We start from the raw sequence: 13,484 nt of genomic DNA, 5'->3' as shown, positions 1-13,484 counted from the left end.
CATTGACTTTGAACGCGCACATCACGTGACCGAATACTGGTGCCGGTGACCGTATATTGGGGAATTTTCAAGGTGAAATATTTCGGGATTTTGTGCAATTCTGTGAGATATTTAACAATTTTTAGTGAAAGTTGAGATTAAAGAAATTTGATATATTTCACATACATTGCTGTTGATATGATGTATGTATGTATCATTTTAAGTTAGAAAAATATTGCAAAAAAATTTAAGTGACCAAATACTGGGGATGTTACCCTAGATAGAATTCTATAATATCCAGTCCAATCTATTTTTGTCATTATCCATTTAAATTTTTTTTTTGCACTCATACCGGCATCAAATAAACTAGAAATAATAACAGTTTTACATTGTCATTAGTACTTATTGTTAGAAATAGAGTACTATTATGTTAGACCCAGGGCCCCATCTTATAAAGCCTTCAAATCAATCACAAGTCCCCAAATCAATCGCAACTTGCATTGAAGCTCACATGAAACTTGTGATTGATTTCTATCACAAGTCTTTATAAGACAGGCCCCAGGTTTCCTCAATCACCTATAAAACTTACTAAAGGGGAATTGCTACCACTAGGGCCACTCTCACATTCATCGTGTAGACCAAGGACCTATCCAGTAGGCTAACTAACAGTTAAGTCTATAATCTTAGGTAAATTTACTTTAGATGAGAACCTTGGAATTGGAATCATTCAATCAACAACAATCAATAATAATAGCTTACCACGGACAGCTGGAGCGTTTAGTATTTATAGTAATACACATGGTCTAAAGTTTACATATTTAAATCTTCAATAATTGTTTCACGGTAGTTACTACTAAACTTCTGAGCCCTGATTTTGAGACAAGGCACCACTGCGTGAGATACGAAATACAATTGATTGTAATTTTAATTGTATGCGTAAATGCAACGAACGTAAATATAACTCAGTGTACACAGCACAGCCCAGTCGCTGTAAAAACGCGTCCCATCAACGAACGTAGTTTTTAGTATGAGGGACTAAGCAGAAGATAAAAGTTCTGCCTCTGCCTTCCTGCAACAGTAAAGGGGAGCTAGCTGATAACTTATCATAATAGAAACTTACCCCCATCAACCTGCCATAGAAATACACGGAACCAGCAAGTAATACAGAATGTCCATTTCTCCTGTGCGGCAGTGCAGGAGATTTGAGTTGTATGACGCTGATATCAGTGATAACGCTGATGAGATGAGTGCAATGTACAGTACGTACAACTAGGCCTACAGTTCAGACTGGCTTGACGACTCGTACATCGTACTCCGGCCCCCGTCCCCCCCCCCCCCCCCCCCCCACCACCGCCCCCCGGCCTTGCGTCGTGCACGTGCCCCCACCCCCAATCCTGTGGAATCGCACGCTTTGAGAGCCACATGAGAGCTACCGGATTCGTCACTACCGCGCGCTAGATGAGGATAAAGAAGTAAATAATAACTGCGTTGAGCTGCCCTTTATTGTTGTTGTTGTTGTTGTTGTTGTTATTGTTGTTGCTATTGTTCGATTGCAAAGAATTTCAAAAGTAGGCCCTACTGTACTGAGAAAAAAAAATCACACAAAATAAAGTTTATGTTCAAACGATAATTCTTTGGTCAGTTAAAACATTAATGTAATATGTAGCATGATTAGTACAGTTCACAGTAACAAAAATAGGTTCAATTTTGCACCTTAACCAGTGTCACACTGGGAGCAATTTTATGGGTGCAACTTTGGACCTTCAGACCAGAATGGTACAAAGTTGCACCCATACACGTGCTCCCAGTGTGAAACGGGTAGAGAGTTGCAAAGTTGAACCTGTTTTCTTGAGTGTAGGGTCTATCACGTCATACCAAATAGAACTTAGCGCGAGGATGTAGTAACTTCTGCTGTTGTTGCTGTTGTTGTTGTTTTATTTTTCATTCATTCCACTTCCCAAGTCTAATTTTGTTTTGTTGTTGTTGTTTGTTTGTTTGTTTTGATTATTTGTTAGTCTGTTTGAATTCTTTCTCTTTTTTGCACTTTTCAGAACATAAACACAGCGATACATGCTGTACTCTTAAATGTGAACTGTTATCCTCACCAAGTAAAATGAAATAATGGAAAACAACAAAACGCAAGAGCAATCCATTCTATACAAAACACACTGCACTCTACATATTATTTTTCTTCTCTTTCTATCCCAGTTAGGGTGTCTTTATAGCACAATAATGATTTCGTTTGAAATAATTTTAACATCATTATGACACCAGTGGTATTTCTACGATAAGAGAAACATTTCAATAATCCATTCTTTTTATTGTCTCCTCCATTAGGATTAGAGTATGATATAAAGTGAGCGTCAGAACTAATCATGCGTCATCACCAAAATCGAGAGGCAAGCAGTCGTCCCATACCTTGTTTACATCAGTCTACTATTTTCTTACAGGTTTATTCCAGGGCACGGCCCAGATTGCATTTTATCTTATATGGTGTGAGTAATATAATACAGTAGTCTCTTCTCGAACTTTAATATCATCACTGCTTTCTCAGATGGCCCTGTTATTATTTCTACAGTTCGTTATTCCGAAGGTTCGTTAATCAATACATGAAATAAGATTCGTTATTTTGAAGGTTCCTTTAAAAAACAAACAAGCAAACAAACAAAAAAAAACAAAAACAAAAAAAACGAAATAAGGTTTATAATTCCAAAGGTCCATTATTCCGAAAGTTTGTAATTCCGAATATGAAAAGTTCGTTATGTGTGTAGAATGTTCGTAAATCCTAAAATGGAAAAAAAAAGTTTGTTTTTCCGGAGAGTCGTTAATCCGTAAATGAAACAAAGGTTCTTTATCCCGTTATTCCATTAATCTGAAAACTTTTGATTTAAAAGCGGAATTAAGATTTTATATCAGTTTGAAGTGCAACCAAACAAGATTCGATGATATCGGATTAAGAAGAATACGCAATTATTTTGGTTGGTATCATTGATGTACCCTTTAGTTATTTTTTTCCTGTCATAATGATTATGTTGAACGCCTTTTGGATACTTGCAGATAAAGTGATTGTATATATACGAAGTTATGTGGAAAAATAAAGTACCTCGGATGAGGAAAATAGAAAAAAAGAATTACACCGTAATCTGAAAACGAAATAAGGTTCGTATAGATTTTAGGTTGTTAGTTTGTACACACCTCCTTTTCAGTCTCGGATTAATAAACCTTCGGAATCACGAACATCACTCATAAACAACCTAAACAGTCGCCTGTGATCATGTCTACTATACACCTGATGGGTAAAAGGGGGCATTGTGGGCAAAATAGACCCCACCTTGTCCATAAGAGTATAAAAAAAAACTAATTAAAAAAAAAACCCGCACTGAGCACAACTGAATGAAAATCTTCTGTTTATATACACATTTATAATCTTATCCACTGTCTTGAATATCCAAGCTGCATGCTTATCCAGAGGATACAATTACCACATTTTGTTATATAATACTTTATAGGCCTATAGGTCCCTATGTATTTGTCATCGAGAATACGAAAATAAAATTGAAATAGAAATGGAAATTGAACTAGGCCTATAACAGTTTAAATCTCGAGATACACGATGCTCCCTGATACAAAGATGCTGGAGAAAGTGTTTTCTTCCGTTCTTATTGAATCACATATCAACACGTCATTTCACTGTATGTTCCGTTTACTTAAAAGGGTGTGCTTTATCCCTCAAATGGCAAGACAGAATAATGTTAGATTTATGCCTCCGAATTTGTAAGTTCACACAACTCAGTGGCGCTTGGTACTGGAAATGAGAGGAAAGTGAGTTAAAAAACCCCAAATGAAATGCCCTTCCAAGAAGGAATCTGGGAAACAACAAAGAAAAAGAGGAAGAAGAAGAAAAGGAAGAAAATTCATGACGACTGAGTGTGTAAAACTCGGAAGTGTACACCTTCTCCTAGTTTCAAGCTACATGTGTAGCCGCCATGTAGGGGTTATAGTCTCATATTGTATGAGGACTATAATGAATAAGAGCTGAATTTGATCTTGGGGAACCATGCAAGGGAATATATTTTATAGGCCTATTATACAATAATTAACCTATAGGCCTAATCATGTGGCACACGATCCGCACCACAGAATTTCAGGCATCCTTTAATCACAGTGTCGTTCCTTGCAGTCATTTACCCCACTTTTCCTCATGTACTCATCATTTTTGCACGAAGCAGGGAAATATATAGGAGACTCCCGAAATGTTCTCTCACATCTCCCCGCTTGAGATATCGGATAGAGGGTGATTGATCGTCCACCACAAAGAGTGCATGTGAACCTCTTCGTACAGTGTGCGATGCGACCAAGACAAATCGTTTACCGTCTCTATGGCAACACGGTAAGAACCGACCGCACAGAACACTGCGGAACACTGCAATCTTCTTCTTGCAATGCATGTACTGTATATACGGTATGCGTTGCGTTGGTGGACAAAATGGTACGCGCGTGCACCATTCTATCCAACGTAACACCCCGACTGTATGCATGCTGTTAAAACGGTTCTCAATCCTCACGCACGCCCGTGATAAACAATGATGGTGGGGGTGAATGATGGATCCGAAAATGTTTATCGATTTCTTGATCATTCCTTGTAACGCTGCATTCTTATCTAGCCTAAATTCTGTCAACGAGTGAAACTGCCAGTTCAAGCATGGATGAGAAGATGCAGCGGTAGCAGACAGTTTACACAGTATGTAGTTGAAACTCGTTTTCGATGTGGTTTATTTCTTGTTGATCGGGTTGATTTTGTTGTTGATGGGGTTTACGCGTGCATTCTTCGAAATGGTTGGGTGGCATAGCTCACAGTCATAGGCCATGGCATAGGGGTCTGTCAGTGCATGGTCGTTTGAATGGAACAGGCAGGTGCATACCAGTAGACTGGCAGTAGCGGCGCAATATACCATCGATCTGTACCATGCTATAAAATCATGAAACTGGTCTTATACCACCAGCCCCTGCAAGTCTGATATCCCCCAAAGTGCAGTGCAGTGCAGTTGGGTTACTGTCATAGGCATATAGCAGAGAAGGGGGTGAACTGAGGGGATGAACTAAATTGGGTATAGAACTAACAGTAACATTAGAACTAACCGTTAGGCCTACATCATTCATACCAACGTAGGAGTAAGACCCAGCATGCAGAGACTACAGGTAATGTTAGCAGATTCATGCTCTGAATTACTTTTGAAAGTTTTGTTTCTTTGTTTTTGTATTGTTTTGTTTTTATACTTTTAAGAGGAGCAGGTAAAGAGTCATGATACATTTCCTGTCAGCTGAAAGTTTACTGAAAAATCAGCTCTTAATTTCAGCATCATTTTGATTTAAGTAAGATCATCCCTATTTTCTACTGTTACAGATTCATTTAAAAGGACACGGCTTCATATTGTAAGATGGCAGGTTCCAGTTCTGCTGTCACCATGTCCAGATATCAAGACAATGTGCGCAGGACAGCGCCTGCAGCTTCCTCGAGGATTCCGGTCTCTCAAAGGCGTGACGAGGCCCGCCACGTCAGTGCCCCTCACCGCTCCAGACTGCTCATGATGCAGGAATCTTTTCAGAAGAAGCTGATGAAGGAGAAAGAGGAAAAAATGTTAGCCATTTACCAGCGTCAGAATGAACAGGGTCTTCAGAAGGTGCAGCGGTATAACAGCCAAGAGGGCAACAGCCAAGGCATCGTCAGAGACTTCTTCCGTGAGAGAAGGGAGATGGAGCAGTCACAGAACTCCTCTAATGTAATTTCCAGGGACACACACTTCCAGCAAAAACTGAAAGCGAAGAGGAAGGCTAGCAGTCTAGCCAGCGATGTTGAGTCGATCAACAGCCAAAACAAAGAAGTTGCAAACAAACACCCACATGATGAACAAAGAAGACTTGAGAAGAACAAAGAGCAAGAGATGCAAAATTATTTGACAAAGCAGCAGCGCTATCAGCAACAACCAACAGGAAAGGCAGCTAAGGGAGTAATACGGTCAAATCCACTGGCCCCAATTAAGCGCGAATCCATGAAGAATAAAACGCAAAACGCTTCTTCCAGTTATGATCACTTTGAGACATCAGAAAATTTGCCCAATGATAGTGATGATGATGATGGAGATTACAGCATGAAACCTATATCTAAGCCGCAAAAAGTTTCTCGTCATCTTACGAAGCAAAAGACAGATTTCAGTGACAGTTCTGACAACCCGTATAGAGGAGGTCACCTGCAGGGTAATCACAATCGTCAGCCACAGCAGCAAAAGCCAATGAATTCAAGAAAGGTTGCCCCTCCTATTGCCAGGGGGAAATCCAATCAGAGAAAACCTCCGAAGGAAAAGCTGTCTGACTTCCAGAAATGGCAGCAGGAGCAAGACCTTGAGCGGCAGGAACGCTTGAAAAAATATGATGAGAACGCCAAACCTAAGACTGATTATACGGTGGATTATGACAGGGAGCTGGAGCAGGAGATGAACTCCGCCAAGGAGAGGAGGAAAAAAGAGTATGAAGACATGATGGCCAAAGAGCGCGAGTTAGAGAACTTGATCGCCAGACACAAGAAAGACTTGGAAAAGATGGAGGAAGACAACAGCAGTGATGAAGAGGATTCATTCACCCCTCGAAAACCTCTGCCCAAGGCTGCTCCAAAGAAGGCATCTAGAGTGTCTTCAAAGATTGCGGAAGAAGATCCCTACGAAGATGCCGGCTACTCGCCTTACAACAACGATGACTACGAGAGCAGGGCTGGGGAGTTTAAATCCAGGCAGCGGCAAGCACTGCAGACAAAGCCCAAGGCCAAACCCAAACCCAAAGTGAAGGAGCAGGAGGACTTTGCCCCCTACAAGCCCCCCTCGCCTGTCTACCATGTCACCAGTTTCTATGAGCAAGCTGGCGGGGAGGACGAAGAAATGGTTGACATTGATCTGGAGGAATGCCCTGTTTGTGGGCGGAGATTCGCATCAGACAGACTTGCCAAGCATGCTGTGGTGTGCAAAAAGGCATCCAAGAAGAAGCGCAAAGTATTCGATATGACGAAGCAGCGGACCGAAGGTACCGAAGTTGCACAGTATGTGAAACATGGCCAGCATCTCAAGAATGAACCAAAGGTATGTGAGGCTTCCTATATATAGCCACTTCTTGCAATGTAAAGGATTAAGTATGTAGAGTTTCTGAGCAAGTGCTATTTTAGTAATGTGTCACATTTATTTACTTGGTTTTCTCACCACAACGTACATCAGTACTTCTTGCACCACTTCGTGTGATCAGCATTTAATCTACCCTTCACATGATTTTAAAAGGCGTTTGATACAACATGTTTGGAATTCAAAGTAATATAACCAAGTGTAAATTTCATCAGTCCTACATACATGTAGTACTCCAAGTGGCTGGTATTGGAGATTGATATTTTTCTTTGTAGACATTTATGTGCCTGATGAAAGATTTTTCTTTGTCTTTTTCTAAGAATTGAATGAAACAAAAATCTTTATTAGCAGTAGTCGCTCCTATGTCACCTTGCATCCACGAATTGTGGGATATTTCCCAGTACTCTCACAATTTGTGTATGAATGTGAAATGAACATACCTGTGCCCATGCTTACTGGGTGACTTTGATCTGTTTTCATTTTCAGTGCATAGAGAGAATTTTTGTATATTGTAAAACAATATTTTGGCGGCATAAAGTTTTTGCCTATTGGAGCCGACAGCCTTTTTCGCGGTATGAAATTTTCACTAGTTGTCTCTAACATTCAGTGCATATAGTGTAGATAAGAACTTTTGCATGCATTTTAATTTCGCAAATCTTGGCTCTTGCAAAATTCGCAAAATTAAAATGCACGCGAACATTCCTTGTTTAACTGTATTGTAAATCTAAAGTACAGTACATGCACTGTGTAAAAGTCTTTGTTCACCAGTATAAGTCTTTTCTTTTTGCAACTGTCAATTTTCTACTGAAACTTAACTGCCAGTAAAAATTGGAAAGTTCAAGACTTTGTCAAACCCTTCAAAATAGCCTGCTTTGCAAATTATAGTTGAATTTTTTTCATGTCATTTCATTGAAGGCTCCATTGTAAACATAAAATTGCAGCTAAATTTTGTTTGCAGTCGAGTTCCATGTGTTACTGTGAGGATACCATCTAACAGTGGCCTCATAGTCTGTTTGTCATAATTTTCCTTCATTTCAGCAGACCAAGCCCTCAAATTGGAAACGCAAGCACGAGGAGTTTATACGTTCCATCCGAGACGCTCGGCAGACTCAGGCTTACGTGGCGCGAGGGGGAAATCTGGCAGACCTGCCGCCCCCACCCCCTTCAGAGAACCCCGATTACAAGCAGTGCCCATACTGTGAGCGACGATTCAACCCGGACACTGCTGCCAGGCATATTCCGAAATGCAAGGATATCAAGAGCAGACCGAAACCTCCGCGCCGAAAGTGAGCCCAACAGTGTCTGCCGTGAGTGCAGCTGAAGTGACACATACTGTTCCTCAGGAAACTTGTTTGTAATGTCATAGCATGCAGTCTTGTTTAGCCGTTTTGTGTGAATACAGATCTTTGCAGCTTCTAAAAGGCAAACAAACGCAAAGGGGGAATGTGTCCCCATTCTGATTCTTCAGATTTATCTTAAATTCTTGTTCACACATGTGAGTCCTTTTTCTGAGGTTCATCTAAGCTCTGTTGGCCAAATGAAATAAACAGAAACACAAAACCAGTGCTACCTCCTGTACAAAACTATTCTGTATGAAATTCAGAAGTTGAATAATTGCTACTAGAAGTGCTCTATGTGTTGACTGCAGGTGAATACAAGTGCATCTGAACATGGAGATCATCTGTAGATCATCATCCAGCCAGGCTACACAGATGCATGGATCTTTCACACAGTGACACAGATTTTCAAAGCAGAATGCAAATATTGCCATTTCTGCAGAATGGGAATAACAATTGAAGAATAATTGCATAACATTAGGTTCCATTGAGTTGCTTTATCTCAGTGTACATTATGGGACAGTCTTACACTAAGCTCTTACAGGTTATGTATTACATGTATTCCGTCGCTGATGTACAAGCTGTAGGTTCTATTTTAGGAAGGTTTAGCAGCATTTTAATCTCTGTGTCAGGAACATTAGTTTACATTCATACATTTCTTCCCTACCAGTCAACATCTTTGTAATGATTACAAATGTCACTAGCTTTCATGCAGCATTCCAAAGTATCACAGTTGGTTTTCTCAGTCCTCAGTGATGAACACATCTGTGGACATCATTCCTTTGTGGTTAAACACGTCATAAGTCAACCAGTCAAACAGAGAAAACATGCTGAAGAGTATGATGTTGAAATGGTGCTCTCTGTCGTTTCACATATAGTTGGTTGGTTTGTTTAAACCTTTGTATCAACGTCAGGAAGATGCTTGTAAAGATCCGAGGCAGCAAAAACTTGTTTAGTAATTTGCTCAGAAGCAACTGAACAATCTTTAATCTTTTTCTGTCAATTTTATGTGATGTACATTGTAGTGCATACTTCATGTTAAAACATGCAAGTGTTGAGGCTGAATATTGTATTTTTCAAACAAGAGGTTGAGGGGATGTGCTGTAAAGGGTACTCTATACACAGGGGTGGATCCAGGAATTCCTTAAAGGGGGGGGGGGGGGTGCAGTTTATATTTCTAGTGCCACTTCCACATTTAATCAGCTGACAAGCAAAAAAAAAAAAGGTCATCGTGCAATTTCATGCATAATTTTATTTATAAAAACACGACACAAAATTAAAGGGGGCGTGCGCCTGATGTTCACTTTTTTTCCATGTATTTCTTTTATTTAAAAAAAGAAAACAGAATTAAAGGGAGCGCACGCACAGTGAATTCATATGCACATACATGTGTGGCATTGCATGTTATGTCGTGTTCAGATCTAACAATGTATACAGACATTGCATAACGTGCACCATGGCTTAGTACCTAGAGAAAATAAAATTCTTTTAAAAAGTGTATGACAAAAGCCAGTTGATAATGATATGATGTCAAAAGATAGATAAATCTATTTAGTTTCATCATGGAGCTGCTATGATGTTATAGCTTCATGGTCTCATACAGGTTTACAAATTTAACTGATATGTTACAGGAAGAGCTACAGTAAAAGATTGCAGTGATACATTGTAACTACTGGTTATAGGATAATTCTAATTGCCAAAATATCACCCATTCATTGTTAGTTGGTTTCTTGTTATTGCCATGGTTGCACAGCTACTGTGTGTACCAACAGCAAGTCCACCATACAGGAGGAAGCAGCCCCTGGTGTGTGTATGAAGATTCTAGTCAATGCTAGTGCCAATTCATTTGTCATCCAGAACTAGTGCTGTATTAATCTATTTATCATGTGCCTTAATGCGTGTCTGGTGGTCCATTGTGAAGATTGCCTTCATGCGACAGACAGCGTTAACCCATCTGCATTCAGAGCCACCTGTTTAACTTCCCGTCGAGTGTCTTGTAAGAAAGGGAGCGGATCTCTTTGTTCAGTTAAGGCGTGCATTGATTTGCAGCCCTCTTGTTATTTCATAAGCCATTGTGCCCCCTTGAAGAATGGGTCATGACCCTGAGGAAAGCAGGACCCGTGGAGCACACGCATTGATCCCATCAGTCACTGAAGAGGTGTGATGACCTCAAATGACAGCAACAACCACTTGGACGATACTCATTAGCTGACTGTTGGGCTTTTTGGGGGTGATCCATTAAGCCGAGTAATCCTTTATCAGTGAGGTAGCCTGCTTTCCAGTGTTTTCACTGTTGCCAGGCGATATCTTTGTATAATGTGCCATCCATCGTTCAACTCCCAATGGCATCGAGCGAAGTTGCAAGCGACATCATGGCAGATGGTTTGCGTGGAAAGAGTGAATCCATGCAAGATGTTTCCACGGTGATATTTCAAATGCATCTTTGGTGAAAAGGAGAGCAGTGCACCACAAAATCCACCTGCTCTTAAGTCCTTGACAGTATGAAAAGTTATTTTTAAAAAAGTTATTTTGGTATTGTCAGCCTTGAAAGTGTCACGTGTTGAAATACGTGGATATTTAAGAGTTTCTCAGTTAATATTCTTCTGTCTTTATCTAACCTGTGATGTAAAGGCATCATATGCACAGTGCATTTTGTTTACCAACAGACCTAGCATGTGAATCTTAAAGAGTTTCTTTGAGTGCAGACTTGCAAGATTGCTGAAGCAAAAGAAGGCAAGCCGATCAAAAGTAGGTTCTACATTAGTGCTGTATTATATATCATCCTTGTCCAGTAGGCCCTAAGTGTGGCAGTGTGCAAAATATCTTGAGTAATATCTATTTTGATACTGACAACAGATTTGTACCATTATGCTTACGGAACAAAGATTGTATCCTTAACCACAGAGTGGACATCCATAATACACTAAGCAACCTGCTTCTTATCGATAATGATACATTGGTGATATCAAATTAATCACAGAGAAAATGATCTTGTTTATTTAAATCTTTATCAGTTTGGTATTGTTTACATGCATAAAGGAGTACATGTATGGGATTGGCAAAGAAAAAAACAGTGGATATTGGAAAATTTGAATGTACATGTATTCTATGAAAGCAAAGGTCTTGCTGCCACTGTAAATGTGTGCTATCAACATACAGAAGTCTTTGAATGAAATTTTCCTTTCATACATGTTTTGTACATTAGCATGCATGTGTAAGTGGTTTTTGTCAGTGGATTCTTCCTGCTTTTCAGATTTGTCTAACCAATAGACATCAATCAAACAAATTCAAGAACTGAAAGAACTGATAAACTCCTGTTTAGTAAGTTATTTCAAATGCAGCAGTTAGACAAAGGATTTGTATCAGTTTAGAAAATGTTTAAAGTTTTGTGATCATTTTGTTTTCTACAGATGTACAAAAACAAGTAGATAATGTACTACGCAAGTGGTGTAATAGTCTCAGAAGTAAGAACACTATCTGTACAGGTGCAAATGAGATGCCATAGTATTTGATTTATATTAAAAAAAAAATCATAACTTTTCACATCAGTCATTCAATTTTCCTGAAATGCTTGCTGTTTTGATTCTGTAATTTCACTGAAATTCCACTCTGATGTCTATATTTACAGCTAATTCTGTTGTGTAAACTGTACATGTAAATAAACAAAAGCTGAACAGCACATTTTCTTTTCACTAGTTTCTTAAACATTCTTCAAGAAATGTGTAAGCCAATTTTTCTTGCAGATAGGTAAATCAAACTGGCTGAGACTGTGTACATGTAGCTGCTTAGTTCTCAACTGTATGTGAAAAACCATGTTTGACAGAAGAGCAGAATAGAAATAAATCATTTCAAATGCAGCTTCTGTGGTAGCACATTATTGTGATGTTTTGTAGCAGGCAGATTTATTAAACAGCGCTGCTAGAGCAAACATGTGTAATTATATATTTTTATACACATATTTTGTCAACACGATGTGACTTTGTGATATATGATTTTTTATGGTAGACTATTAACATGTTTCACATAGTATATCTATTCATTATGTCTTGTCAATATAACTTATACAGTGAACCAATGTGATGCAGTTTTGTGCCATAATGTATTGCTGTGAGGTTTTGCCAAGTTCATAGAAAGTCACTTATAATATTAGTGTACGTGTATATATGATGTCCCTATTAGATGCAGTGAGGTTTGTTTGTTTTAGTGTGAAACCACCCTGTCAGTGCATCAAGCTGCATTTACCGTAAAATCATTGAAAACCATTGTGGGACTGAGTGAAGTCGTGTTTGCTGTACACATTGATGTTTACATCATATCTGATCCGGAAGGGTGTAAACAACACATTCAGTCAGAGCAATTCATAACTCTTCTCCTTTTCCGAGTGTGGCACACTGTGTCTGTGGGGAAATGGTGAAGCATTCGGTTCAAATCAGTTACAATCATCATAGCAATGATGTTATATCCCTGGGCTTGATGTACCATAATAACATGATGTCACTATTTGAAAGTCAAATTGGAATTTTTAGGATTTTCCTGTATTCTCCAGCCTTGAGTCCATTGATTTTTGCATGTTCTTCACAAATATGCAGATTTCCTCGTTGCTAAATTATACTTGTGATCACTTACAGTTTGATTTGAGTTGTATAATTATTATGTAACAGGTGCTGTCAAAATTCCCTAAGTAAACATCGAATTGTTCTTTTGTGATCCTACCAAGAAATTGATATAAGAATGTCTTCATTCTCCATTCATGGGATATGTAATACTGTACAATGATGTAATATTGTGTTTGTGCTATTATATTTGATTCTGCTGAAATATCCCCAGCTTAATAGTGATTTTGAGTATGAAGAAAAGAAAGCATTTCTTGCCAGTGTATTCTGTGTAACAATGTGTGCAGGAATAAAGATATAAGCCTTAAAAACAAAGAATGGGATGAATCACCCTTTTTTGTGTGTGTATGTGTACGTGCTGCCTGTGACAACGATGCAAAATGTTTTCTGTT

General features: G+C 39.0%; 1 protein-coding gene across 1 annotated transcript; it reads left to right on the top strand.

Annotated features, from left to right (window-relative positions):
- The first annotated feature begins 5,417 nt into the window (after nt 1-5,417).
- Nucleotides 5,418-8,712, top strand: LOC139723229 (uncharacterized). The gene is made up of 2 exons (XM_071634489.1): nt 5,418-7,106; nt 8,184-8,712. Exons 1-2 carry the CDS (start codon nt 5,418-5,420, stop codon nt 8,430-8,432), a joined length of 1,938 nt encoding a protein of 645 aa, XP_071490590.1. The 3' UTR covers nt 8,433-8,712.
- The last annotated feature ends 4,772 nt before the right edge of the window (nt 8,713-13,484 follow it).

The sequence above is a fragment of the Diadema antillarum genome, unplaced genomic scaffold (assembly GCF_040938485.1).
Source record: "Diadema antillarum isolate AM-2024a unplaced genomic scaffold, OU_Dant_1.0 scf00000183, whole genome shotgun sequence".
Taxonomy (NCBI): domain Eukaryota; kingdom Metazoa; phylum Echinodermata; class Echinoidea; order Diadematoida; family Diadematidae; genus Diadema; species Diadema antillarum.
This window is presented reverse-complemented; position numbering and strand designations above follow the sequence as displayed.